Here is a 25,667-nt window from a genome sequence, read left to right on the forward strand (position 1 = left end):
TGTCCGCTTCTAGTAATTTATATTCACAAATAAAAGTGTTCATCTTCACATTTTTATCTTGTAATGTTACAAGACTGGGGGAAAAAAAAAGGCAGTCTCTCTCTGCCTCTTGGGGCTTTAAATATTCCAATTTTCTGGATCATATTACATGGCATTTCACAGATAGGGAATGCTGCTTTCATTCATGCTGCTACAAGTCCAAAATAATTGCCATGTTTTCATGGTAAGCTGTGAGAGCTGAGACCACAATGAAGTACCTGGAGTTCATCTATCTACACACTGAGGGTGTTCGTTCCCCAGCGCCACCAGAACCCTTGGCATTTACAACTTGTTTGGCTTCTCAGCAGTATAAAACACATTGAGAACGAGAAACTGCCAGGTAGTCTGCTCTGCTAGGAAAGAACCTTTGCTCTAAAGCGGCAGTCCTTCAGCTAGACAGCCAGAAGAGCTCTCCAGGGACAGCCCAGCCCTGCTTCAGCCTCCCATCCCTTCCCCAGCTGCTCTGTTTTTACCTTGTTTAAGCTGCGTGCAGCGCTGTCCTTCCCACCTGGAGTCAAGTTTCGGAGCTGCACGTCAAGCAAGTTCACCAGCTGGACCATGGCGGACACCGAGTACGCGATGTCTCCAGCGTACAAGTGGTTCTTGGTGTGCTCTGCAAGCTCCCGAGCAATGTTGGCAGCCATCTCCCCTGACTTCATCTGCAGTTGAGAAAACAGAGGAAAAGGTTGTCCTGGGCTCTTAGCATCATCTTCCTCCAGTCCCTTCCAGCTCTACAGTGTTGAGCAAGTCAACTCTCGACAAGAAGAAGAGAGAAGAAGAAAAAGAGAAGAAGAAAGGAATCACAGAATGTTAGTGGTTGGAAGGGACCTCAAGAGACCATTGAGTCCAGTCCCCTGCCAAAGCAGGATCATGTGGAGCAGACCACACAAGAACACATCCAGGTGGGTTTCAAAAATCTTCAGAGAAGGAGATTCTACAACCTCTATGGGCAGCCTGCTGCAGTGCTCTACCACCCTCACAGTAAAGAAATTTCCCTCATGTTGAGGTAGAACCTGCTATGTCCCAGCATTCCATTGTTCCTTGACCTATCATTGAGTATCACTGAAAAGAGACCATCACCTGCATCTTGACACCCACCCCTCATGTATTTATAAGCATTCATAAGATCTTCTCTCAGCCTTCTCTTCTCCAGATTAAACAGCCCCAGGTCTCTCAGCCTTTCTTCACAGGAGAGATGTTCAAGTCCCCCAGTCTTCCTCAGCTCTCTGTTGGACTCTCTCCAGTAGATCCCTGACTGTCTTGAACTGCAAAGCCCAAGATTGGACATAATATTCCAGGAGTGGTCTCACTAGGACAGAGTAAAGCAGGAGGACACTGTCCTTGACCTGCTGGACACACACTTCTTGATGCACCCCAGGATGTCACTGACCCTTTTGGCCACAAGGGTACATTGCTGTGCCATGGATAACTTGCTGTCCACTAAGACTCTAAGGTCTTTCTCCATGGAGCTGCACAATCCCTAGTCTGTGCTGGTGTCTGATGGTCCTCCACAGCTGGGTTCTTCATATGAAATTTCCAATTTTCCTATCTTCAGGACAATCCTCAGTATAAATCCAGGCTGGGAGGTGATGCCACTGAGACCTACCCTGAAGAGAAGGACTTTGGGGTGCTGGCTGATGAGAAGCTCAAGATGAGCCATCAATGTGCACTCACAGTCCAGAACCAATCACATCCTGGGCTGCATCCCCAGCAATGTGTGCAGCAGGTGGAGGGTGGGATTCTGCCCCTCTAGTCCATGCTGCTGAGACCCCAGCTGGAGTGCTAGGGCCAGCTCTAGAGCTCTCGGCAGAGGAGAGACATGGACTTGGTGGATCAGTGTCAGAGAAGGCCACAGAAATTATCAGTGATGTATCACCTCAGGCCAGGCTGAGAGAGCTGGGTCTGTTCAGCTTGGACTAAAGAAGGCTCCAGGGAGATCTTGTGGCCTTTCAGTACTTAAATAGGGCCTGTAAGAAAGCTGGAGACAGACTTCCTGGCAGGACATGTTGTGACAAGACAAGGGTTGCTGGTTTGAAGCTCAAACAGGGAGGTTCAGACTGGAGGCAAGGAAAAAATCTCTTACACTGAAGGTAGTGAGACATTGGAATGAACTGGCTAGAAAGGTGGTAGTTACCCCAGAAATCATTCCAGGTCAGCTTGTTTGGGGCTCTGAGCAACCTGGTCTAGGTAAAGATGTCCTTGCTCAATGCAAGGGGGTTGTATTAGATGAGCTTTAAAGGTCCAAGCCAAACAGCAGTCAGAAATCAGACACTTCTGTTCTTCCCTCGATTTCTGGTGCTTGTTATAAAAGTGAGATTCCAGAGAAAGGCTTCAGGCTGAGCTTTTACCTCTCTCTAAATCAATTATCTGAGTTATAAATGAATAAGTTACTTCCATCAATTTGACAGCAACAGCCCATCTGATTTAATGAAATCTAACTGAAGATGTTCATATGCTCATCTTCAGAGAATTAAAGCATATGATGATCTAGATAGGCCAAACAAAGGAGATCATGAGTCGTTCTTCCCATTAGAGCAATGCTAACATATATTCAAAAATGAAATTATTTCTTCCTTGTTACATACAAGGCTAATGCCATAGAAACCAGATCCTGCTCTTACAGCTGTCTGCTCTTCTAAGCATCTGAAGAAAGCCACACATTGGCACAAAGGCTGAATTTTGACCTCTTCTGTCAGCACCCAGGACTTTAAATGAAGATGTGTGCTTGCAGTCCTGAAAACAACCATGTTCTGGGCTGCATCAAAAGCAAAATGACCAGCAGGACAAGGGATGTGATTCTCCCCAGCTACACTGCTCTCATGAGCCCACACCTGAAGTACAGCATCCAGTTCTGCTGTCCACAGCACAAGAAGGACATGGAACTGTTGAAGTAGGTCCACAGAATAATGATCAGATCGCCAGAGCACCTTCATTGTGGGGACAGGCTGAAAGAGTTGGGGCCATTCAGCTGGAGAAGAGAAGGCTCTGGGGAGACCTTCAAGAGGCCTTCCAGTACCTGAAGGGGGCCTACAAGAGAGCTGGGAAGGGACTTTTTACAAAGGTTTGTAGAAATTGATGAGTGGCAATGACTTTGTGCTGGAAGAGGGAAGATTCAGACTGGAGATTAGGAAGAAATTCTTTCCAGTGAGGGTGGTGAGACACTGGAATAGGTTGTCCAGGAAGGTTGTGGATGCCCCTTCCCTGGAGGTGTTCAAGGCCAGGCTGGATGAGGCCTTGAGCAACCTGGTCTGGTGGAAGGTGTCCCTGCCCACTGCAGAGCACTTGAGACTGAATGATCTTTAAGGCTCCTTCCAACCCAAACCATTCTTTGGTTCTGTGACTGCATCAAATCCCTTCACATAAAGAAATCAGTTTTCACCCCTGCCTGCAGGTCATGGTCAGCGCTCAGCACGTAGCAGCGGACACAGTGTTTCTGTTGTAAGACTTGCAGAGACCTGCCAGAATACAAGAGGCTTTTTGCAGCTACATTAGGAAATAACCCCCCTGCTATTCAATCTTTGGTGCCTGCATTTTCTCTTGGACCAGGCACCTACGCAAGCTGGCAGACTGAGCAAATTACTCAGCTGCTACAAAAGCAAACACAAGAGCTTTCTCTCCCTATGATAAGTCTCTTGCTGTGTTCAACTGTACTCTCTGTTATTTTTACCTGTCTCAAAAGTGGGGTGGGCTGGTCACTAATAAGCCCTTTTCCTTATACCCTGGGATGCATTGAAGAGAGTGTGGCCAGCAGGTCAAGAAAGGTTCTCCTGCCACTCTACTCTGTTCTGGTGATGCCACATCTGGAAGACTGTGTCCAGTTCTGGGCCTCCCATTTCAAGTGTGACAGGGATAGACTAGAGAGTATCCAATGGAAGCTACAAAGGTAATGAAGGGACTTAAACATGTGTCTGTTGAGGAAAGGCTGAGAGACCTGGAACTGTTTAGCCTGGAGAAGGCTGAGATGGGTTCTGATCAATGTTTACAAATATCTGAAGGGTGGGTGTCAAGAAGAAAGGGCCAGGCTATTTTCAGTGGTCTCCTGTGATAGTCTAAAGGGCAATGGATGCAAACTGGAACCCAGCAAGTTCCACCTCAACATGAGGAAAAATATCTTTGCCATGAGGGTGCTGGAGCCCTGGAGCAGGCTGTCCAGAGGGTTTGTGAAGTTTCCTTCTCTGGAGACTTTCAAGATCCATCTGGATGTGTTCCTCTCTCGCCTGCCTTGGGTCATGCTGCTTTGGCAGTGGGGTCAGACTCAATAATCTTTGGAGGTCTCTCCAACCCCTTATCTTTTGTGATTCTTTGGCAGATCCTAAAAACCTGAAAACCTGGGGAACTCTAGTGTGACCAAATAAACATCCCAAAGTAGGCATCCAAGGAAAAAAAGCCTGAGAAAATGGATGGCAGTGCTCAAAATCTGTCGACTCCTGGGACATAGAAGTACTTACCCAAACTCATTTCACACACCTCAGTTTCCTGAAAACACAGAGATGGGTCATTTCCCCCAGGACAATGTGTCTGGTTGACAGGGGATGAAGTTACTTCTTAGAGATGACATTCACTTCCAAACCTACTCATTGTCAAACAGAAAATGCAGTTTCAAGTGCTAAGACACTCTTCCCATCCTGTCTGTGTGCATAACATGGGGGTATCCAAAATCATGGCCCAATGACATATTCATGTGCGTTACCCAGTTCTTTGTAGCCTTTTCCACTGGAATTTAAGTGTCTCCTCTGGAGATCTGTCCAACCCACTTTCTGTTAGCAGTCCCAAATGCTGGCTGAATACTCCAGGCCTAAGATAAATGTTTGGTCTCTTACAGAAACAGGACTGAGCCCCTCTTTTGGCTCACCATGACCCCAGCGGACACAGTACTAAGTTACTTCCCTCCTACAAAGGAAGACCAGAGGAGTTACGAGCCAGCCAGTCTCACCTCTGTGCCCAGCAACACAACGCTCTCTATTCTGCTACCAAAAAGACCTCCTCCCATTCCCAAGCTTGAAGCTGAAGGTAGTGGTGCCTCACATCCAAGGAAGCACCCACAACTGAAAGCTTTGGTGAGGAAAAGATACTTTCAGGTGGGTCATACACTGCACCAGGGACAGGACTGATGAAAGCAAAAGGTAAAACCACGAGGCTGAGACTGAATGGATGACCTCACGGTCAGGAAAATGCAATGTATCCAGCACTGACCTTTTTGTTGCCTCTTACTGCTTGACTCCAGAAATAACCCAGGTCGCCGTACATAATTCAATCGCACTGGCGACTCTATTCTCCTGCTGCGTTAGGAAGGCATGGGAAGCCACCAACAATAAAGTTAAAGTAAATGTCAGGAGGCCAATGAATTGCTGAAGTGGACATTTGTTCTGATCTTCTAGCAAGCACAATAACTCTAATGGAAGCTAATAGAGGGTTGTAAAACCTAATACCATGATGCAAGCAGGCAAACACCCAACGTAGAGTCTGAGCACTGCAGAAGAAAGAAAAGAAGCAATAATCCTTACCTCACTACAGAGACATGAAAGCAAGCACAGCATTTCCCTACCATCCTCTCTATCTTGGCTGAAATCCCTCCAGGGGTCACATCAACCATTTTCCTGAACAGCTTGGACCCAGTAGGTGAAAGAGGAGGGAATTTGGAGGAGACCAAGCAGATTAGGAAGGAAGACACACTGAGCAGGGATGAAACCTGGCTGCCAGAGAAGCATTTCTACCCGTTTTGTAAGCTGTGCTGCAGGTGAGGGTGCGGTGGGATGGGTGGCTAAGGAAGACTCCAGAACAAAGACAGGAGAGCTGAACTGCAGAGTGTGACTGCTTCTGGTCATCGTAGCATGGCTGGCTTACTGCATCCTCTACCTACCCTCACCACAGCAACAAGAGGAGCCAGCCTGGCTTAGAGGAGGAAGACTCCCTTTTATGATTTAGAGAGGTGCTGGAGCAGATCGGCAAGCTTGGGACAGTGAAGTGTCCTGGCCATGGTAGAAACCTAATTTATAGACAACTCAGACCTCATCTTTAAGCACAGTGATGATTTCCAAGACTCTTGCTTGGGCAGGGAAATCAAGTAGCCATGGGTTGCTTCATAAGCCATTAAAAACTGAGTTTGCTCAAAGGATCTTACTGAATGCAAACCCCTACACAAAACCCTGTGTAAGCCTGGCAGGACTTTTCCATCAGAAGTCACTTTTTGAAAGACTTGATGTATGGCAGCAGCTATCCATAGAGGTTGCACCACCATATACCAAGATCCAACTCAGGCATTAAACACCTAGATCCAGATTAGGCAGATCCTTACAGTGAAGTGGAGGTTGGCCTCTTATCCCTCCTAACAAATAATGGGAGAAGGGGAAATGTCCTCAGGTTGCATAAGAGATTTAGTTTGGATATCAGAAGCAACTTGTTGACTGAATTGGTTCTTAAAGACTGGAACAGGCTTCCCAGGGAGGTGGTGGAATCCCCATCCCTGGAAGTGTTTCAAAGAGGCAGAGATGGTGCTGAGGCCCATGCTTTAGAACCAGCCTTGGTAGAATTAGATCATGGTTAGACTTGGTGATCTCAAAGCTCTTTTCCAATCAAAACCATTCTATGAATCTGTGATTCTATGATTCCATGATTCTAGTCATTACACTGACTGATGGAGAGTTCCCAAAGCTGAACACAGCTAAATTCCTCCAGAAAACAAAACAAAACAAAACAAAACAAAACCAACCACACAAACACACAAAACCCAAACCCAATAATAACAGTAACGACAAACCCCATTCCCAGCTGCAACCTGCTGGGCATTGCTGAAAAGCTGTCTCTTCCATTTTATCCTGCTTTGAAAGCAGGTAACAAATTAAATGGGGCTCATCTGTTTCACAAATGATAGCTGGGGTTTCAAATCAAATAAGCCTAACCTTGACTGAGATTTCATCAGCACAGGCTATTATTTCCTTCTGCTAATGGCTAAAGGCCTCGCCATCTTCAGTGAGCAGCAAGAGGTCTCCCAGCTGCCTGGGTGAATTATGGCTGGAGTAAGTAATATTAACCCCTCCAGGATAAGTACATGGGTCATAAACCACGAGCTGCACAGCTGCTAATGCCAGCAAAAGACAGGCTGCATTCATCAGCTAGCTGAATGTATGGCAGCAGAGCTGCCCACTCTCTCCTATGGGACAGAAGGAGCAGAGGCTTTGTAATGTCTGTGCCATGTCACAGCAGCCCTACATTAGTTGATGCCTACCCTGGTCTCTGGGGAGGGATGGGCAGAAATACAGATGAAGATGGGGGAATCTCATCAATACTGATCGATACTTAAAAGGTGGGTGTCAGGAGGATGGGACCAGGCTTTTTGCAGTGATGCCCAGTGACAGGACAACGGGTAATGGCCACAAATTTGAACATAAGAAGTTCCATATAAACATGAGGAGGAACTTCTTGAATTTAAGGGTAACAGAGCACTGAAACAGGCTGCCCAGAAAGGTGGCGGAGTCTCCATCTCTGGGGGCATTCCAAATCCACCTGGACGTGCTTTCTCTGGGGTACTCTGCTCCAGTAGGGGTGTTGGACTCAATGATCTTCAGAGGTCCCTTCCAACTCCTACCATTCTGTGATTCTGTGCTTCTGTGAAAGTCTCTTCTGCAGGGTCACCCCATCCCACTAACCAGCAGGCACTGGCTCTCCAGGAGTAAGGTGCTGGTACTGCACAGCAGCACAGGCAGGCAGCAAGGCTGGAACTGGCTCACTTTGGGCAAAGGAGTGAATCAATCCCCACAGATTGCTGTAATAAAGGATTCAGCCCACAGACTCTGTGGCGTAAACACACATCTGGTCTCTGTTTGCAGTGAAATCAGCTGAAAGCACCACTGTGCATTAATAAGCAAAGTGCTCAACATACAGCTACCAAATAAGCTCTGCTTGTCTTGAGCTTCTATTGTCACATCTTAATGGACTTTTAACACTAATAAATGATGAAGTGTCACAGAACATTCATCAAGGGGCTTATGAGTCAAAAGCTAGGCATTATTGCAGCGTTGTTTTCTACCCCACCAGCTCTTTCACAATTTGGGCCGAAGTTAAAACCGGCGAGGCAGATGTGCAGTGCAAACGATTCACATGCAGCCTGCCTTTCTTTGGTAAGGATTTCTCAGCTAGAGGGTTTCTCCTGTGCCTGTGTGGCATGAGAAAATCCTTGGGGATGTGTGAAAAAGAAAGCTTCCTTTTGCAATCAGTTGGTATTTTCCATATGTCCACCCACCTCCTCCTCCTTCTTCCTCCTTTTCTCACCACAAACAAGAGCCATCATTCACTGTAGTTTATTTCCACTCTCTGGTCCCCCTCCTTTGCCTTTCCCTCACCTTCTTTGCCTTAATTTTGAACAGATTTGTTTTTACAGTCTTGCTTTCTTCTTGCAAATTCTGGCTACTATACGTGCCTCATCCTTTTTTATATGTGGCTGTTGGTCACTTATGTGTTCCCTGTTGTGGAAACAACCAGAAGGGTCAGTGGGTAGACTCAGTGCAGTCAACAGGCAGAAAATGTTTTACCTTTTGAGTGATATGGTTGATCCAGGGAGAAGAGCAGTTGCTAAGATCAGGTCCTTGGGGCTCCCAGATCCCATCTGGCGCAAGACACCGGAAAGTTGCAACACCTGGAAGAGGAAAGGGGCTATGTTCAGTGGCATTGGTTGCATTTTGCCCCCAAGACTCCTTCTCACAGGTTTCATTTCACAATGCTGGGCTCCTCAAGCGATGCCTGGAAGCTTTTCAGTGCTCAGGACCTCAGTGGGACATTTCTGAGTCTTGTCAGTGTACTTGGTTGCACATCATCTTAGTGTTTAGGCACCCTAAGATATAGAAGACCCATGAGGAAGAGCAGGGACATTATCTCCATTTCACCAAAAGGTGACTACAGATAGGGCTTTGCCTTAGGCCATGCAGGAAAGTTGACAGAGACTGAAAAATGAAAGCTGTATCTCAAACACTGAGTCTCCTGCCTCAGGTGCTCTGTTTGGCTCCAGGATCAGCCTCTGTGCCTTAAACAGGTTGCCTAGGGAGGTTGTGGATGCCCCCTCCCTGGAGGTGTTCACAGTCAGATTGGACAAGGCCTTGAGCAACTTGGTCTAGTGGAAGGTGTCCCTGCCCAGAGTGGAGGGTAGGAACTAGATGATCCCTTCTGACCCAAACCATTCCACGATTCTGTGATTTCCTTGTTAATTACAAAGGCTTTACTGCTCTGAATCACCATTAACATACGCAACATTTTCAGTGCTATGAATGCTACAGTGTAACACTGGGATTTACACTTCACCCTCAAACCTTCAGAGGGACTTTAGAGGAGAGTTTCATCTGGCAAGGGCCACCCTGATTCCTGCTGCAAAAGAGAGCAAAACACCTCAAACCCTTTCAGACAAAAATAAGTGCATCCAAAATGGTGGAGTAAAATATCTTTAGAAAGCAAGCCAGCCACAGTTTAAAGACTGCATTCTACAAAGTGCTCTGCCCTGCAGAGCAGAGCTTTCCAGCAGCAGAAGAGTGAATTACAGGCCAGGGCTGACAGTAGTGCCGATTAAAACCAGCCAGAGTTTGCTCATGTCTTCAAAAGGAGCTGGAAGAGGCCCACAGTTAATACACCACAGCTTTTAACAACTCACATGAATCACTGAAGTAAGAGAAGGGAAAGGCTTTTTGCCATCCCCTATCAACAAGTTGGGTTATTTTATTTTATTTTTCCCCTTAGATATTTTGATCCAGTCCTTAGCTCTCGTGCTTAGAAAAGGACTCCCTGCATCCAGCCCTCATTTTCCTTTTTCATCTTGTCCTTCCTTTTCACAGCTTCAGTTCAGACTATCTCTGGAAACCACAGGATACTTTTGGCATTAATTTTACCAAGTGGGACTGGGAAATACAGTAAAAATGTTCTTTACCTACTCTCACCACTGATGTCTTTCCATGCCCCTCATATTTTAACATGTTTTAACAGTCTGACCTCACCAAACTCAAGAGAGTCAGCGTTCATGTGCACAGGTGTGACTGGGTCTCCAGGGCAATGGAATGGAGAGCTAACTGAGAGTTTCCTCTGCAAGCCACATCCCTCCAGCCCTTTTTAAAGGCAATTTCTTCTGCCTTCTTCTTGGCAAGCAAGTTCTAAGGCCTTGCTAGCAAGGCTAACTTGAAAAAAAAATTCTTTTAGAGAACTGAATTTGTTAAAATACAGAATATGCCCAGAGAGGTGGCAGTCTCCATTTCTGGAGACATTCACAGTCTGCCTGGATGTGTTCCTGCGTGACCTCCTCTAGGTGACCCTGCCTTGGCAGGAGGGTTGGGCTTGATGATCTCCAGAGGTCCCTTCTAACCCCTACCATTCTGTGGTTCTGTGATATTCCAAAACCCATTCTTCACTCACATATGTTTCAATTTGGGCAGAAAATATCCAGAAACAATATTTTGGAATAAAACAACTACCAGGGAAGAGTAGAAGTGCAGGAGCATAAATTTCATAGGTTGGACTCGATCATCTTAAAGGTCTTTTCCAACCTGGTTAATTCTATTCTATTCTGTTCTATTCTATTCTATTCTATTCACCATTTTGAGGGATTTGACTTAGTCTTCCCTGCCTGCCTTCTCTGCTGATCACACTTGATTCTGGCTGCCATTTGAAGAATCAGTCCATTTGATTCAGGAGTGGTACCTGGGAACATTTGTGCTATGAAATTCTGGCCAAAGACTTTGAAATGTAAACTGTGTAGCATAGAGCTTTGAAATCTAAGTTTTGTTGATTTCCTCTGCTTCCCTCAACCCCCTCTCTAAAACAAGTAAAGCATTGGTCACCAACACATCAGTCCTTGAGCTCAGGGGTTACAAATCCAGGCAAAAGCAGGCATAGCAGGAGCATCACACAACTTCTGGAGAAAAGGCTCTTCAGGCACTGGAACAGGCTGCTCAGAGAGGTTGCGGCATCTCCTTCTCTGAAGACTTGCAAGACCTGTCTGGATGTGTTCCTGTGTAACCTGCCCTAAGTGATCTTGCTTTGGGAAGGGGGTTGGACTCAATCTCCAAATATCCTTTCTAATCCCTACTATTCTACAGTTCTATGATAGCACATCAAGCTCAACTCCACATGACTCTTAGCTTGTGCTCTCCTTCAGTCAGAGCTTGTGATACCAAAGAACCTGTACAATGTGGTCACCTTAAAGAAAAACTTATTTCCTGTGAGGGTGCTGGAGCCCTGGAGCAAGTGCCCAGAGAGTTTGTGGAGTCTCCTTCTCTGAAGACTTTCAGAAGCCACGTACATGCATTCCTGTGTGGCCTGCCCGAGGTCATCCTGCTTTGGCAGGGCGGTTGGACTCAAAGATCTTTGGAGATCCCTTCCAACCCCTACCATTCTATGGTTCTATGACTGATCCTAAAAGCTTAAGATCTGAGGAGGTCTACTGTGACTACTAAACACCTCATAATAAGCACTGAAGGGAAAAATGCCTTAAAAAAATTGACATTACAGTTCAAAATCTGTCAACTCTTGGGTTCCTGTGCAACCTGATATAGGCAAACCTCCTCTAGCATGGTGGGCTGGACTAGACAATCTCAGAATGTCCCTTCCAAACCCTACCATTCCATGATTCTGTGAGGCTTTCGCCCTGGTCAGCTGTTTGCTGAGGTCATCAGCATGCTCCACTGGCATGTTCCACCTGGTTGTACTCTCAGAACACCCCACAGCCAAAAAGAGATGGCTCTCCCTGTCAACTCACCTATTGAGCCGATGGGACATGGCTGCTTCGCCACCTGTCCCTGCCGAGTTCGAGACCACATGATATCGCGGGCTTCCACGGGCTCGCAGCTCTCCGCACCAGCCGGCGGCAGCTGGGAGGAGACAGGTGGGAGGTGTGTGGTCATTTCATCAGGGACATCGGCCATGGGTGATGGTGTGCTGGTGCTCCTGTTCCTCCTGCCCGAAGCCGAGGTGGTGGTGGTGCGGCTGGTGCTGCTGGTGGCCGCCCGTGGCGTGCTGCTGGCAGTGGTGCTTCCTGGCCCCAGAGCCCCCGATGTAGATATTCCTGAAACAAGAGCAGAGCTGATTAAAGAAAGGAAGGGAATAAAAGAGACTCAAGGTCCCAAGGATGTCCCCCTCTGCAGCTGCCTGTGGGGTGTAGTTGAAGCAATAGCTAATCTAATGCTTGCTGCACAGCCACCTTTCAGAGAGAAGCCGGAGCGCATGGCATGAGAAGCACAGAAGAGGGTAATGACCGCTGGAGCACAACTGATTTCCACAGGCAGTAGCATATGATGGAAATAAAGCACCATTGAATGCCCTCACCATTTTTCTTCCTGTCATTTTAATGCAAAAATCTTCTTTTCTATCTCTTAGAAGAACACCTAGCACAGAATTGCTGTTGATTTTTTAGTGTTGTTGAAGACCCAGTTGGTTTGGACAGTAGAACATTTTCCATGGTGTAATAAAAAAAACCACCTCAAACCACAAATGCCTCCACGAAAGAGCAGTGCACAGAGGGATGACCTCAAGGCTGCTCTTAGTACAAGATCTTCCCTCAGACCTCAAGGGAGGTTCTCCTCCCCCTCTACTCTGCCCTGCTGAGACCATATCTGGATTATTGTTTCCAGTTCTGGGCTCCCCAGTTCAAAAGGATGTGCTAGAGAGTATCCAATGGAAGCTATGAGAATGATGAAGGGACTGCAACATCTCTATGATGAGGAAAGGCTGAACGACCTGGAGCTGTTTAGCCTGGAGAAGAGAAGGCTGAGAGGAGATCTTATGAATGTTTATAAATATCTGAAGGGTGGGTGTCAAGAAGAAGGGGCCAGGCTCTTTTCAGTGGTCTCCTGTGACAGGACCAAAGGGCAACGGATGCAAACTGGAACACAGGAAGTTCCACCTCAATATGAGGGGAAATTTCTTTATTGTGAGGGTGGTAGAGCACTGTATCAGGCTGCCCAGAGAGGTTGTGGAGTCTGCCTCTCTGGAGATTTCTTTCTATGACCTGTCTGGATGGGTTCCTGTGTGGTCTGCCCCAGGTGATTCGGCCTTGGCAGCAGGGCTGGACTCAATGATCTCCAGAGGTCCCTTCCAATTCTATGATTCCATGATTCTATCTGGAGACCTGGCACTAACAGCACAAGACTAAATTTTGCCATCATTCAGACTAGAGCTGCAGCTATTAAATAAGCACCAAAATATTTCCAGCATCCACAGGGGAGTCCTTGCAATTCCCACAGGAGCCTCTCTCCACTCCTGGCACACTGAATAGCAAGAAAAATAAATTGGTGGTGTTTTTTTTTTTTTCTTTCTCTTCTTTCTTTTATTTTCCAACCTTTACATCCAGTTCAGGGCTCTGGAGGAAAAAAAGTTTGCTTGGTGGAAGGAAAATCATGGAAGAGATTTAATCATAGGGAAAATTCTTAAGTGTGTATGGTTTATTTTTATTTTTCTCCCATTTCCTCCTTCTCCCCTTTCCTGGCCTAACATGACAAATGCATAACTCACCTAAGGCCACCAGGAAAATACCACACTCATGTCATAGAATCATAGAATTATTTAAGTTGGAAAAGACCCTAAGATCATCCAGTCCAACCATGAACCTAACACCACCATGGGCATTAAACTATGTTGTCTTATCTTCTGCTCTGCCCACCTCTTCCTGGTGCTCCCAGACAAGAGAGACTGCTCTGCCAGAAGATGCTGAGTAGTGTTTTCTTATCACAAAAGTACTTTTGATTGCCTGCATGGTTATTTGTGATCACTACCAAGCTACTTTTTCTCTCACTCTCCTCTTTTGGCTGCTCTGTACCCAGCCCATGAACCAGTACACTCCATATCTGAAATGCTTTCCAAGAGATGTCATGCATTTTCTGTCCCATGAGCTGGGTGCCCCTTGAGCCAGAATTGCAGACAAGATTTCCTGAGTGATGTTACCTGGCTTTTGCTGGGTAACAGATAATAGAAGACATCTGTCAAACTCCACCCTGAGGGTTACAATCCAGAGGTTTAACCTGATGGCTACGTGCTATGAGCCAGCATTTGCTCATGTTAAGTGGAAGGAGAGGCTGCGCTCCTAGTTTTATGTGTGGGATCAAAGCAAACCATGATGACTTAACTCTCCACTGTCTTTGGTGTTCCTGAGCCTGATGCTCAAGCAGACATGCAGGGGTGCTGGTGGCCATGACTCCTTGATGGCTCCCTGCACTGCAGCTGGTGAAATGCAGCAACTGACATGTAACTAATCCGGGGGGTTCAACACTTTGTCCCTGCTTGAGGGTAGGAAGGCTCTAACAGTAAGATTTTTCCTGCAGGTGAAAGACAATTAGGCCTCACACAAAACATGTGTCCAGCCCCCTCCTGATCACACACACAGCATTTTTTGGGGAAGGTGAGCCAGAATTGTGCCTGAACATGAAAGTTCACAAGCTGCTTTTAGAGGGGTAGGAGTTGTGCTTGTTGTTGGAGCTTTACTTTACTGAGATTGACAAAAGGTTTGCAAAAAGCATTGATAGGAAGAAGTGATTAGATATGTGATGGTCCCAGAGTGTTCAACATGGCACACTGTATTCAGCAATACAACTGGCAAGCAGACCTGCACCCCCCAAAAATCACACGAATGGTACATAGATACATAGCTCTTCTTTTTCCTTCTTCTTACCTAACATTAAAAGCAGCATGACCAGCAGGATGAGGGAGGTGATTCTCCCTCTCTGCTCTGTTCTGGTGAGATGCCACCTGGAGTACTCCATCCAATTCTGTTGCCCCCAGCATAAGAAAGGAGAGGGTCCAGAGGAGGCCACGAAGATCAGAGGGCTGGAGAACATCCCCTGTGCTGGCAGGCTGTGGGAGTTTGGGCTGTTCAGCCTGGAGAGGAGAAGGCTTGGGGGAGGCCTTAGAGCAGCCTTCCATTACCTGACGGGGGCTAGAGGAAAGATGAGGAGGGACTTTTGACAAGGGATTGTATTGACAGGATGAGGGACAATGGCTTTGAGCTGGAAGAGGGGAGATTTAGACTGGAGACTAGGAAGAAATCATTTGCCTTGAGGTTGGTGAGACACTGGAACAGATTGCCCAAGGGAATTGTGGATGTCCCCTCCCTGGAGGTGTTCAAGGCCAGTTTGGACAAGACCTAGAGCAACCCGATCCACTGGAAGGTGTCCCTGCCCATGTGTAGAAACTAGATTATCTTTAAGGTTCTGTCCAACCCAAACCAATCTAGGATTCTATGATACATCCATTACCAAACGGATAGGAAACATGATTTTTCCCTCTGACAGCCACACACATGCTTGTTCTGCATAGAAACAGAAAGGTGTGTTCCGGTTTTCAAGGCTGAAACATAGACATGGTTTAATTAAAAGGTAGAAATAAAAAATAAAAAGAAAAAATGTGAAGCTGGCAATCTAAGCCTGCAGGAAATCTCTTGAAGCTGTAAGCATAGTGCTCTTCTATCTGCTCTCCAAGATGGTCTGAATGAAAAGCTGACAGCACCTGTTATTGAAATCAAAAGTGATTTCTCTAACAATAGGATCCTGGAGAATTCCTACTGGGCTTCTCTTTAATGGAGTTTGAAGGATTCAGGTTGGAAGACAGTGCCTAAGATCCGTACCACTGGCTCTAATGCATGGGAGTCACACCAGGGGACAAAGTTTGTTTAGGAGGTTACAAGTTCACTCCATACATTCAGTAATAATATGCAGCTGGTGTGCCCTTCAAAAGAGATTGTGTGCTTGCTTTCTTCCCCCTCCCTGTGTGACATACCATGTGGATTGAAAAAAATTAGGCAGATGTTATGTTCAAGTCCAGAAATTCAAAATAACTGCAACCACATCTGACAGCATTTTTGAGAACTGAACTGATTTGAAGCTAGATTGTCCCTGTGTGTCCCCCCCCCGCCTTGAAGTTTCAAACCTATTAGATTAGTCCGTTTATAATAAATCCTGACCTACTCTCTATTAGATCACAGAATCAGAATTGTTTTGGCTGGCAAAGTCCTCTAAGATCATCGAGTCCAACCATCAACCCAACATCACCATGGCCACTAAACCACGTCCCAAAGTGCCATGTCCACATATTTCTTGAACACCTCCAGGGATGTTGGCTCAACCTCCTGCCTGGGCAGCCTGTTCCAATCCCTGAACACTCTTGAGGGAAATTTTCCTAATAACCAATCTAAACCTCTCCTGGTACAAATTGAGGCCATCTGTAATCTTTTCCTCTTTACCATGCCTCCTGTGAGCATTGTTCATATGTACTTCAAAGAGCATTTAAAGCCTGATGTTCAAACAATTGCTCACTTTTTATGTCTTGCACACGATGGTCCAGTTTTCTTCCTGAACATTTAGAATCACTTGCAAAGTCTTCAGGGAGCAATATGGTATCAATGCCTCCCCTGGATGAGCACCAACGGGGACAAGAGTTTAACAAAGATGGATTTAGCAGAGATCCTGCATAGGAAAGCAGAGCTAAGACTTTAGCAACTGTCTGGTCATAGAAGAGGGCCATGGTGAAGACAACAGCTGGTGCTCATATGCTGTATCACTTAACTTTCTGGTATTGCTATGTGTGCCCATGGGCAGTACTCCTGTGCCAACATCAAGTGAAAATATAGGCTGGGAGAATAGCGGTTCAACAGCAGCCTTGAGAAGGACTTGGAGATATCAGCTGATGAAAAGCTCACCATGAGCCAGCAATGGTCACTGGAAGCCCAGAAGGCAGATGTGTGCTGGGCTGCATCCAAAGCAGGGAGAGCAGCAGAACAGGGAAGGAATTCTGCCCCTCTATTTTGCTCTCCTGAGACCACACCTGCAGCACTGCATCCATCTCTGGGGCCCTCAGCACAAGAGGGAAGTGGAGCTGCTGGAGCAGGTTAAGAGGAGGCCACAAAGATCATTAGGGGGCTGGAGAACCTCCCCTGTAGGGACAGGCTGAGACAATTGGGGCTGTTCAGCCCACAGGAGAAAGGGCTCCTGGGACACCTTAGTGCAGCCTTAGTGCAGTACCTGAAGGGAAGGAGAACTGGGAAGAGACTTTTGACAAGGGCTTATAGTAATAGGAAGAGGGGCAATGGCTTTGAGCTTGAGAAGGAGAGATTTAGACTGAAGATTAGGAAGAAATGATTCACAATGAGGGTGGTGAGATGCTGGAACAGGTTGCCCAGAGGGGTTGTGGAAGCCCCCTTGAACACCCTGGAGGTGTTCAAGGCTGGGTTGGACAGAACCTTGAGCAAGCTAGTCTAGTGGAAGGTGTCTCTGCCCATGGCAGAGAGGTTCGAACTTGATGATCTTCAAGGTCACTTCCCACCTAAACCATTCTATGAATCTATGAACAAACCAGGCTGCTGTTTGAGTTCTTAGTTTTTTTCCAGGCAAAACCTGGGAGTTTGCAGTAAGAGCCTGAATGTTATTGACAAAACAGCCTTTCCACAGTGATCCAGGAGGTGTAATGAACAGTTGATCATTGTCAGAAATGCAACTTTTGGATTCAAAACAGCTTTGGTAGACAGAATCTTTTTTCCTGTTGGAAATTGATCCCATGTGGTGACTGTTTTGAATGTCTTAATTGTCTTGCTGAGGGTTGTGCAGTAAGAAAGAAGTGGGGCAGACATAGTGGACTTGAGCCTGTTGCAGTGATTTTACACACTTTGCTCTCCTTCTTTGCTGTCTAATGTTAAATGATCAAATCAAGATTCAGAGAAAAAAATAAAACAACAAACCAGTGTGTAAAGGGATTCCAGCTCAAAGTGCATTGTGGCAGCTGAATTTGCACCATGTCTTGGACTACAGCTATAGTTTCTACCCTAGCATAGGGAACTCAACATCTGGCTCACATACATTGCAGCATCTGCCTGGGCCCAGCAGAATAGTCACATGTGGGCAAAGTAGCCTCAGGCACAAAAACTGATCCCCTAATGAAGGAGATAGAATCCAGAAAGGTTTGTTGGGTTTTTTTTTCAATTTGGCAGCAGTCAACAAGGGAATGGCCCTTCCTTCTGTCAGAGGCAGCATCCTTTGTGTTTATAGAAACACAGTCTCATAGAACGGTCTGCGTTGGAAGGGACCTTAAAGATCATCTAGTTCTACCTCCCCTGTCATTGACAGGGAACATCCTCCACTAGACCACGTTGCTCAAGGCCCAGTCAAATGTGGCCTTGAACACCCTTGTCAAAAGTCCCTCCCCAGCAATCCTGTAGCCCTCTTCAGGTACTGGAACGTTGCTGTAAGGTCTCCTCGGAGCCTTCTCTTCTCCAGGCTGAGCAGCCCCAACTCTCTCAGCCTGTCCCCATAGCGAGGTTCTCCATCACTCTGATGATTTTTGCAGCTTCCTCTGGATCTGCTCCAAAAATTCCAAGTCCTTCTTATGCTGAAGGCACCAGAACTAGACACAGTACTCTAAAGTGGGATCTCACCACAGCAGAGCAAAGGGGCAAAATCACCTCCCTCGTCCTGCTGGCCACACTGCTTTTGATGAGGTCCAGGATATGGCTGCCTTCCAGTATCTTCATCTAATGTGTGTTTCCTGCTTTTTACTTCCAGTCTCCATCTTTAACTGAACAACTTGCACACACTCTGCACAGACAGTACCAGATGGAGCTGGTCCTTCTCCAGCAGTTCTTCACCTTTGCATTTATGATGAATGTAAGCAAGTGAAGCAGTCATAAAATGACTATTCATGGTCTAGCATTTTCTATCTATCCAATCAACACGATGAGCCCTTCCAAAGGCCAAAGGCAGCTGATACCACTACCCAAAACATTTCTTCAGTTGCAAGCTACAAACATAAGGTTAATAAGAGAAAAGTATAATCTTCAGACAGTCAGTGTTCATCTGTGTGTGTAATATCTCCAATCTAGATGTTAGTAAGCAAGGTGGCCAATTGCATTCAGATAAATGCCTGGGACTCTTTTAAAGATATCATAATCTGCCTGTGAAATGGCTGGATGGTTGCTTTCCAATTTGTGAAATGGTTCAAATGCTGTAAATAAAAAAAAACTGAAATGGGATGGCTTTCAAAGGGACAGATTAATCTCTTCAATTCTCAGTCATTTGGTGCTTCCAAGTTACACTCCCGTGATCTTCATATTAAAAGTTAAAGCCTGGTCATGTGATTCTGTTATCTTGAGGAAGAGGGCCTAGTACAATCAAACCCATGGAGACAACCCACTAGAACTACAAGAAACTAGCTCCCTGTCCTCACAGCATGTGTGTGTGCAAGAGGTATTGGGGAGGGTCACCTGGCCACATTTCCTCCTGTCTGGTTTGGAAGATTAAAGTCACAAAGGTTGCTTTTTGCATTTAATTTGCATCTTCCCTTACACAACATGAACCATCCCAGCTGCTCTGAGCCTCAGAACTGTAGGTCCTTCCTAGTTTCATGTACTATTGCTGGGCTTCCAAATCAGCCCTGATGCCCAGTCTTCTACGTGCAAACACAAGTTCCTCTGTACTCAGCTCAGGTGAGGTCACACCTTGCATCCTGGGTTCAGTTTTGAGGTCCTCACTACAAGAAAGACACTGGGATGATGCAACATGTCCAGAGAAGGGCAGTGAAGCTGGTTAAAGGTCTGCAGAATGGGTCTGGTGAGGAGCAGCTGAGGGAACTGGGGTTGTTTTGCCTGGAGAAGAGGGTGAGGGGAGAACTCGTTCTTTAACAGCTCTCTGACAGGAGGTTGGAGTGAGGTGCATGTTGGAGTCTTCTCCCTAGTAACAAGTGATAGGAGAAGAGGAAATGGCTTCAGGTTGTACCAGAGGAGGATTAGGTTGGCTATGAGAAAGAACTTCTTGACTGAAAGGGTTCTCAAAGACTGCAACAGTCTCTTCAGAGAGGTGGTTGACTCTCGACCCTGGAGCTGTTTCAAAGAGGTAGAGACATGCTGCCAAGGGCCACAGTTTAGCACCAGCCTTTGTAGAGTCAGATAATGTTTAGACTCAATGATCTTAAAAGTTTTTTCCAACTGAAATGACTCTATGCCTGCGTATTGTGTGGGCAGATTGGTCGTCTAATATCATAGAGATGACAGAGAATAAAGTGCAAATCACCAAAGGTGAAGTTAAGGTTGCTTATACTGTACTTTTTCTAAGCCAGGTTAGGATTGACTGTACTAGCATGTAGATCATACTGCATCCCCAGACATGAATCAGAGCCCTGTAAACCTGGCCTGCTGTCTGTACAGTACCTGTGACAGCCCTATTGTACTGTTTGCATCCTCCAGAACAACAGGAATGACAAACTTGCCAGCAAAGGTTCACCTCTTGCCTGTCACCAAACCCATCTCTTTTTTGTTCTTTCTACAATCCACTGCCTATTTCAAGTCTCATTCAAAAAAAAAAAAACCAAATCTTTCTTCAAAGCTGCCAAAGTGATTTATCTCTTGAGCACTCACTCCATTCTCTGAGTGTGTCAGCTTGTAAGTTATTTATTTATTCCATTTATTTTTGGTCCTACAAGGAAAAGAGCCTGAACTACAGAGAGAGCTAACCAGTGAAACCAGCAGAAATAGAGAAATGCTGAGAAAGTCTGGCTTTTCTTATTCTTTAAGCATGCTCTAATGCACCTCAGTGTGGATGGGCTGTCAAGACCCCTCTTGTAAATCAGAGGGCAGGCAAGGCCTTGGCCTTTCCACCACATCTCATTTTGGAGCTTGGATTAGCTCAACCCTCTCCCCAGATTTGCCAGTGATTTGCTTTCTGCACATGATGTCACAAGATAGAAGATAGGGAGGAAAAAAGCTTGTGTTAAGCATAAAAAAACAACCCAAAACCACAAAACTCCCACCTCTCATGTATCACAGAATCATAGAACAGGATTGTGTTGGAAGGGAGCATAAAGATGATGTAGTTCAAATCCCCCTACTATTAGTAGGGACCCCTCCCACTAGAACAGCTTGCTCAAGGCCTCATCCAACCTGGCATTGAACACCTCCAGGGAGGGGACATCCATGACCTCCCTGGGCAACCTGCTCCAGTGTCTCAACCCTGACTGGAAATAATGTCTTCCTAATCTCCAGTCTAAATTCCCCTTTTCCAGCTCAAAGCCATTGCCCCTGATCCTATCACTACAAGCCCTTGTAAAAAGTCCCTCCCCAGCTCTTCTGTGCCCTTCTTCTGGTATCAGAAGGCCTCTATAATGTTTCCCCAGAGCCTTCTCTTCTCCAGGCTGATTCATGTAAACCAGCTCCAAGAAGACCAAACTCTGTTGTTAGAACATCAATATTCAGCTGCTTTCAGAAATCAGTTTCCCTGACAAACCATAAACCACTATTTAGCTCCATTCCCAAACTCTTTATTACTTCTGTAGGAATATTGATATTTTGTCAGGCTCTGGTCTAATAATTGTGTTTGTGTTGTCTCAGGGGTCCGCCTAAACAATACTGAACTGCAGGACTGGTGTCTAAATTTGTTTTATAGATATCTGAGGTTCTGCAGAGGGCTTGAACAATGAGAGAGGTATTAGTATGATGAAAAACACATTTGCTGCAGCATAGCACATTTGTAACAAATAAGCAAACTCTGCAACATCCAGGGCATCTTAAAGTGAAATGAAGGGGACATCAATTTCAAGGTTCTCCCATTTTCGCACTAGACTTCAGTACTTTTGAACACAGGCAAGTTGGTACACTACCAAGTCCATGCGGATGTCTCAACAAGCTTGGAGTACAAGCACAGAATCATAGAATTGTTTTGGTTGGAAAAGACCTGAAAGCTGATCTCATCCAAGCTTCAACCTAAAACCACCGTGACCACTAAATCATGTCCCAAAGTGCCATGTCCGCATATTTCTAGAACACCGCCAGGGAAAACGACCCCACTACCTCCATGGGCAGATTTTTCCAATGCCTGAGCACTCTTGCAGGAAAGAATTTTTTCCTTATCTCCAACTTAACCCCAGCCTGGTGAAATTTCAGGCAATTTACCCTTGTTCTATTAACTGATACTATGGAGAAGAGACTAACCCCCACCTCACTAAAACCTCCTTTCCGAGAGCTGTAGACAGCAATGAGGTCTCCCCTCAGTCTCCTCCAGACTAAACAATCCTAGTTCCATCAGATGCTCCTTATTCTCTAGGCCTGTGTCTTGGAGAATATATTTTCTGAGGGAGGACACTCAGGTGCTAGTAGTCATGCTGAGTATGCATTCTTGTGCCTCAGGGTCTCAAGGAGATGGCAAAGATCTCCAGCCTGAAGACTCCAGAGCTGGAAGTATTGCCCCTTCTAGTCAGCTCAGCTGAAAAGTCACAGCAGAAAGCTGAGATGCAGGAAGGAATGGCACCCAAAAAACTGAAAGGGAGGTTTAATCTAACTTGTTTAGCTCTGTACCATTAATAGCTACCAGCTCTCTCACAGACAGCTTGAGCCAAGGCATAGCCTCAAAGTCTTACACAAGACTGATGAAAAGATGATACGGTGATACATAAGGCCAAGGTGGAAAAACCTTTAACAGTGGTTTCTAGCTTTACATCTGTCAGCTTTCAGATTATTCTTCCTAATGGCTAGTTCAGACCAGCACATTGCAATGTAAGCAGGTTTTTCTCCTGTGAAGCAGAGGAATATACCCATTGACCTTGCAGGACTTTGGATTGGGCCTCCAGAAAAGAAAGGCATTAAAAAATCCACAATAAAGTGAGCAGCAGTTCTGCAAAGCCAAATATTTTAGGCCAAAGATGTATGCCTGCCTCCACAGGTTCGGCATATGGGTTTACATCAGGCTAGGTGCTAAAGTTCACATGTCCATGGGAATTACTGGTCCAAAGCATAGAATCATGGAATCATAGAATGGTTTGGGTTGGAAGAGGCATCCAAAAGTCATCTAGTTCAACCTCACTGCAGTCAGCAGGGGCATCCTCCACTACATTAGGTTGCCCAGAGCCTTCTGGGACCTTTCCAGGGATGGGGCCTCAGCTACCTCCCTGGGCAACATGTTCCAGTGTTCTACGACCACATGGTGCAGAACCTGTTCCTAACATCCAATCTAAACCTCCTGTTCTCTAATTTCAAAGCACTGCTCCTCAACCTATAACTGCAGGCCTTTGGAAGTAATCCCTCTGGAGCCTTCTTGTAGCCCCCCTTCAGGTACTGGAAGGTGACTATTAGTTCTCCCTGGAGCCTTCTCTTCTCCAGGCTGAACAACCCCGGGTCCCTCCCCCTGTTCTCGTAGGGGAGGTATTCCTGCCTCCCCATCATATTTGTGGTGCTCCTCTGGATGTGTTCCATCAGGTCCATGTCCTTACTGTTTTGAGGGCTCAGTACTCCAGGTACAGGGTGCAGTAGTCCAGGTGAGGTCTTACCAGAAGCACCAAATGCGGAGAGGAACATCCTAGTGCTTCTGTGCCAGAACAAGTATTTTCCATAACGTATTCCTGGCCTGGAAGCCTAAACTGCACCTGATCCACTTGGGCTACCAACAAAGGCATTGTAGATCCCCAGAAGCATGAGTAGAATCAGAGGAACTTGAAAACTGGTTAAAAAAGCCAGATAGGATGAGACAGAAAGGCAAAAGAGTGAATTGTATCCTTCAGCTGTTTTAAAGCTGTTTAATCTCCTTGCCATTGAACCATATACACACACCCCCATAAATTGAAAAACCTGATGTCACTGCAAAGAATAAATGTGATATGTGGAACAAAACAATCATGTATCTCCCAGGTTAAAAAGAAGAAATGTTACATATATTCCACATGTGAAAAAAAAGGGGGGAGAGAGAAGAGACTGTGGTCTGAACTATTCCAGTGCACATATCTTTAAAAATACACCTGCTATCTAGCTGAATGTGAATATATCTTCATATGACTGCAAGATTCATAGAATCACAGAATCATTTTGGTTGGAAAAGACCTTCAAGTTCATCCAGCCCAGCCATTCTCCAACTTTATGAAGTCTGGTGCTAAACCATGGCCCTCAGCACCATGTCTCTGTCTCTTTGAAACACCTCCAGGGATGGGGATTCAACCACCTGCTGGGGAAGCTTATTTTAGTCTTTGAGAACACTGCCAGTCAACAAGTTTCTTCTAAGATCTGACCTAAATCTCCCCTGGTGCAACTTGCAGCAATTTCCTCTTGTCCCTCATTACTAAGAAGAAGAGAGGAACCCCCAACTGGCTCCAACCTCCTTTCAGGCAGTTGTAGAGAGCCAGAAGATTTCCCCTCAGCCTCCAGAGTTAACAGCTCCAGGTCCCTCAGCCACTCCTCACCAGACCTGTTGTCCAGACCCTTCACAGAGTCATAGAATTGGTAGGGTTGAAAGGGACTTCAAGCTTTGTTGCCCTTCTCTGGACCCACTCCACCACCTCAATGTCCTTCTTGTACTGAGGGCCCCAAAACTGAACCCAGGAGTCAAAATGAGGCCTCATAAACACAACAAAAACCCAAAAGAAAAATAAAAAAAAAACAGTCAGGTAATTTGCACCTGAATCTGAAGTACAGCAGAGACTTTTCTACACTTCCAGCTATTACTTTAAGTACAGGATAAAACTACTGCTACAACACAGGGCTACAGAACTGCTGTATGCTTCCAGCGCGCAGCCTAAACCTCATTTTACAGCTCTCACAGGTAACATAAAATAAATGCACCAGTTTACAGTGATTATTAATTTCCCCCCCTTCTTCATCACCAAGTAGGTGGCAATGTTTTTGTTTTGTAAATATTTTACAGCAGGCCATTTGGTACATGTGGTGAGACCAGTAATGTTATTAGCCTGGAGGCCTGCACATTCCGTGCATGCATCAAGAAGCTCCATCAATTTGCAGGGAAGAAGTAGATTAGGTTTTGGGTGTTTTGTTTTGTTGTTTTTCTTTTTTTCCCTAGTCATTGCAGTGCTTTTCAGGTACTAAAACCTTCTAAATCCCTAATATTTTACATTATCCAGGCAGCCGTCTCATTTTATAGCAATAATGTTAACCCCAAATCTACCTCACTTATGTCATCAAAAGCAACTCTTCTTCCATTATCTGAAATGTAAATGAGAAAAAGCATGCAGCTGAAGCAGACAGAATAATTTATAATGAGAGGAAATCTGTCAGGCCAAGAATCAAAAGAAAAAAAAAAAAAGGAGCACAACACTGAAATCATTTGGAATGGAAGGAAATTTCAGACTTTGCAGCATGGTGGTCAGGAATGAGTTGGGAAAGGAGGAAGAAGGTCATTATGACAGACCCTTGTGAGCAGCACTAAGTAAGCTCAGTTCTGGGCATCCCAGGTCAAGAAGGACAAAGAACTACTGGAGACAGTCCAGTGCAGGGTCAGTAAACTGATGAGGGGACTGAAACATCTTTCATAAAAGGAAAGGCTGAGAGAACTGGGGCTGTTTAGCCTGGAGAAGAGGAGGCTGAGGGGGGAATCTTATTAATGCTGACAAAAATCTAAGGGGTGGGTGTCAGGAAGATGGAGCCTGACTCTTCTCAGTGATCCCTGGTGACAATGGGCAACAGGCACAGTCATGAACAGAAATTTCCATCTAAACATGAGAAGGAACTTCTTTGTTCTGAGGGTGCCAGAGCACTGGAGCAGACTGCCCAGAGAGGTGGTGGAGTTTCCATCTCTGTCTGGACTTGTTCCTGTGTGACCTTCCCTAGGTGAGCCCGCTCTGGCAGGATTCAGTGATCATCAGAGGTCCCTTCCACCCCCTGCCAGTCTGTGATTCTGTGAAGGGATGTTTAAACC

The 25,667-nt window shown here is 45.9% G+C and overlaps 1 protein-coding gene across 19 annotated transcripts in view; it reads right to left on the reverse strand.

Moving 5' to 3' along the window:
• Positions 1 to 25,667, reverse strand: part of ADGRL3 (adhesion G protein-coupled receptor L3) — a 388,482-nt gene that overhangs the window by 107,183 nt on the left and 255,632 nt on the right. For all 19 annotated transcript variants that reach the window (XM_054164809.1, XM_054164791.1, XM_054164704.1 and 16 more), the window contains 3 exons: positions 11,768 to 12,073; positions 8,568 to 8,671; positions 513 to 698 (listed from right to left, as the gene is read on the reverse strand). In XM_054164809.1, coding sequence (XP_054020784.1) covers positions 513 to 698; positions 8,568 to 8,671; positions 11,768 to 12,073 — 596 coding nt within the window. The remainder of the gene's footprint in view (positions 1 to 512; positions 699 to 8,567; positions 8,672 to 11,767; positions 12,074 to 25,667) is intronic.

This window comes from Dryobates pubescens, chromosome 1, assembly GCF_014839835.1.
Source record: "Dryobates pubescens isolate bDryPub1 chromosome 1, bDryPub1.pri, whole genome shotgun sequence".
Lineage (NCBI taxonomy): Eukaryota > Metazoa > Chordata > Aves > Piciformes > Picidae > Dryobates > Dryobates pubescens.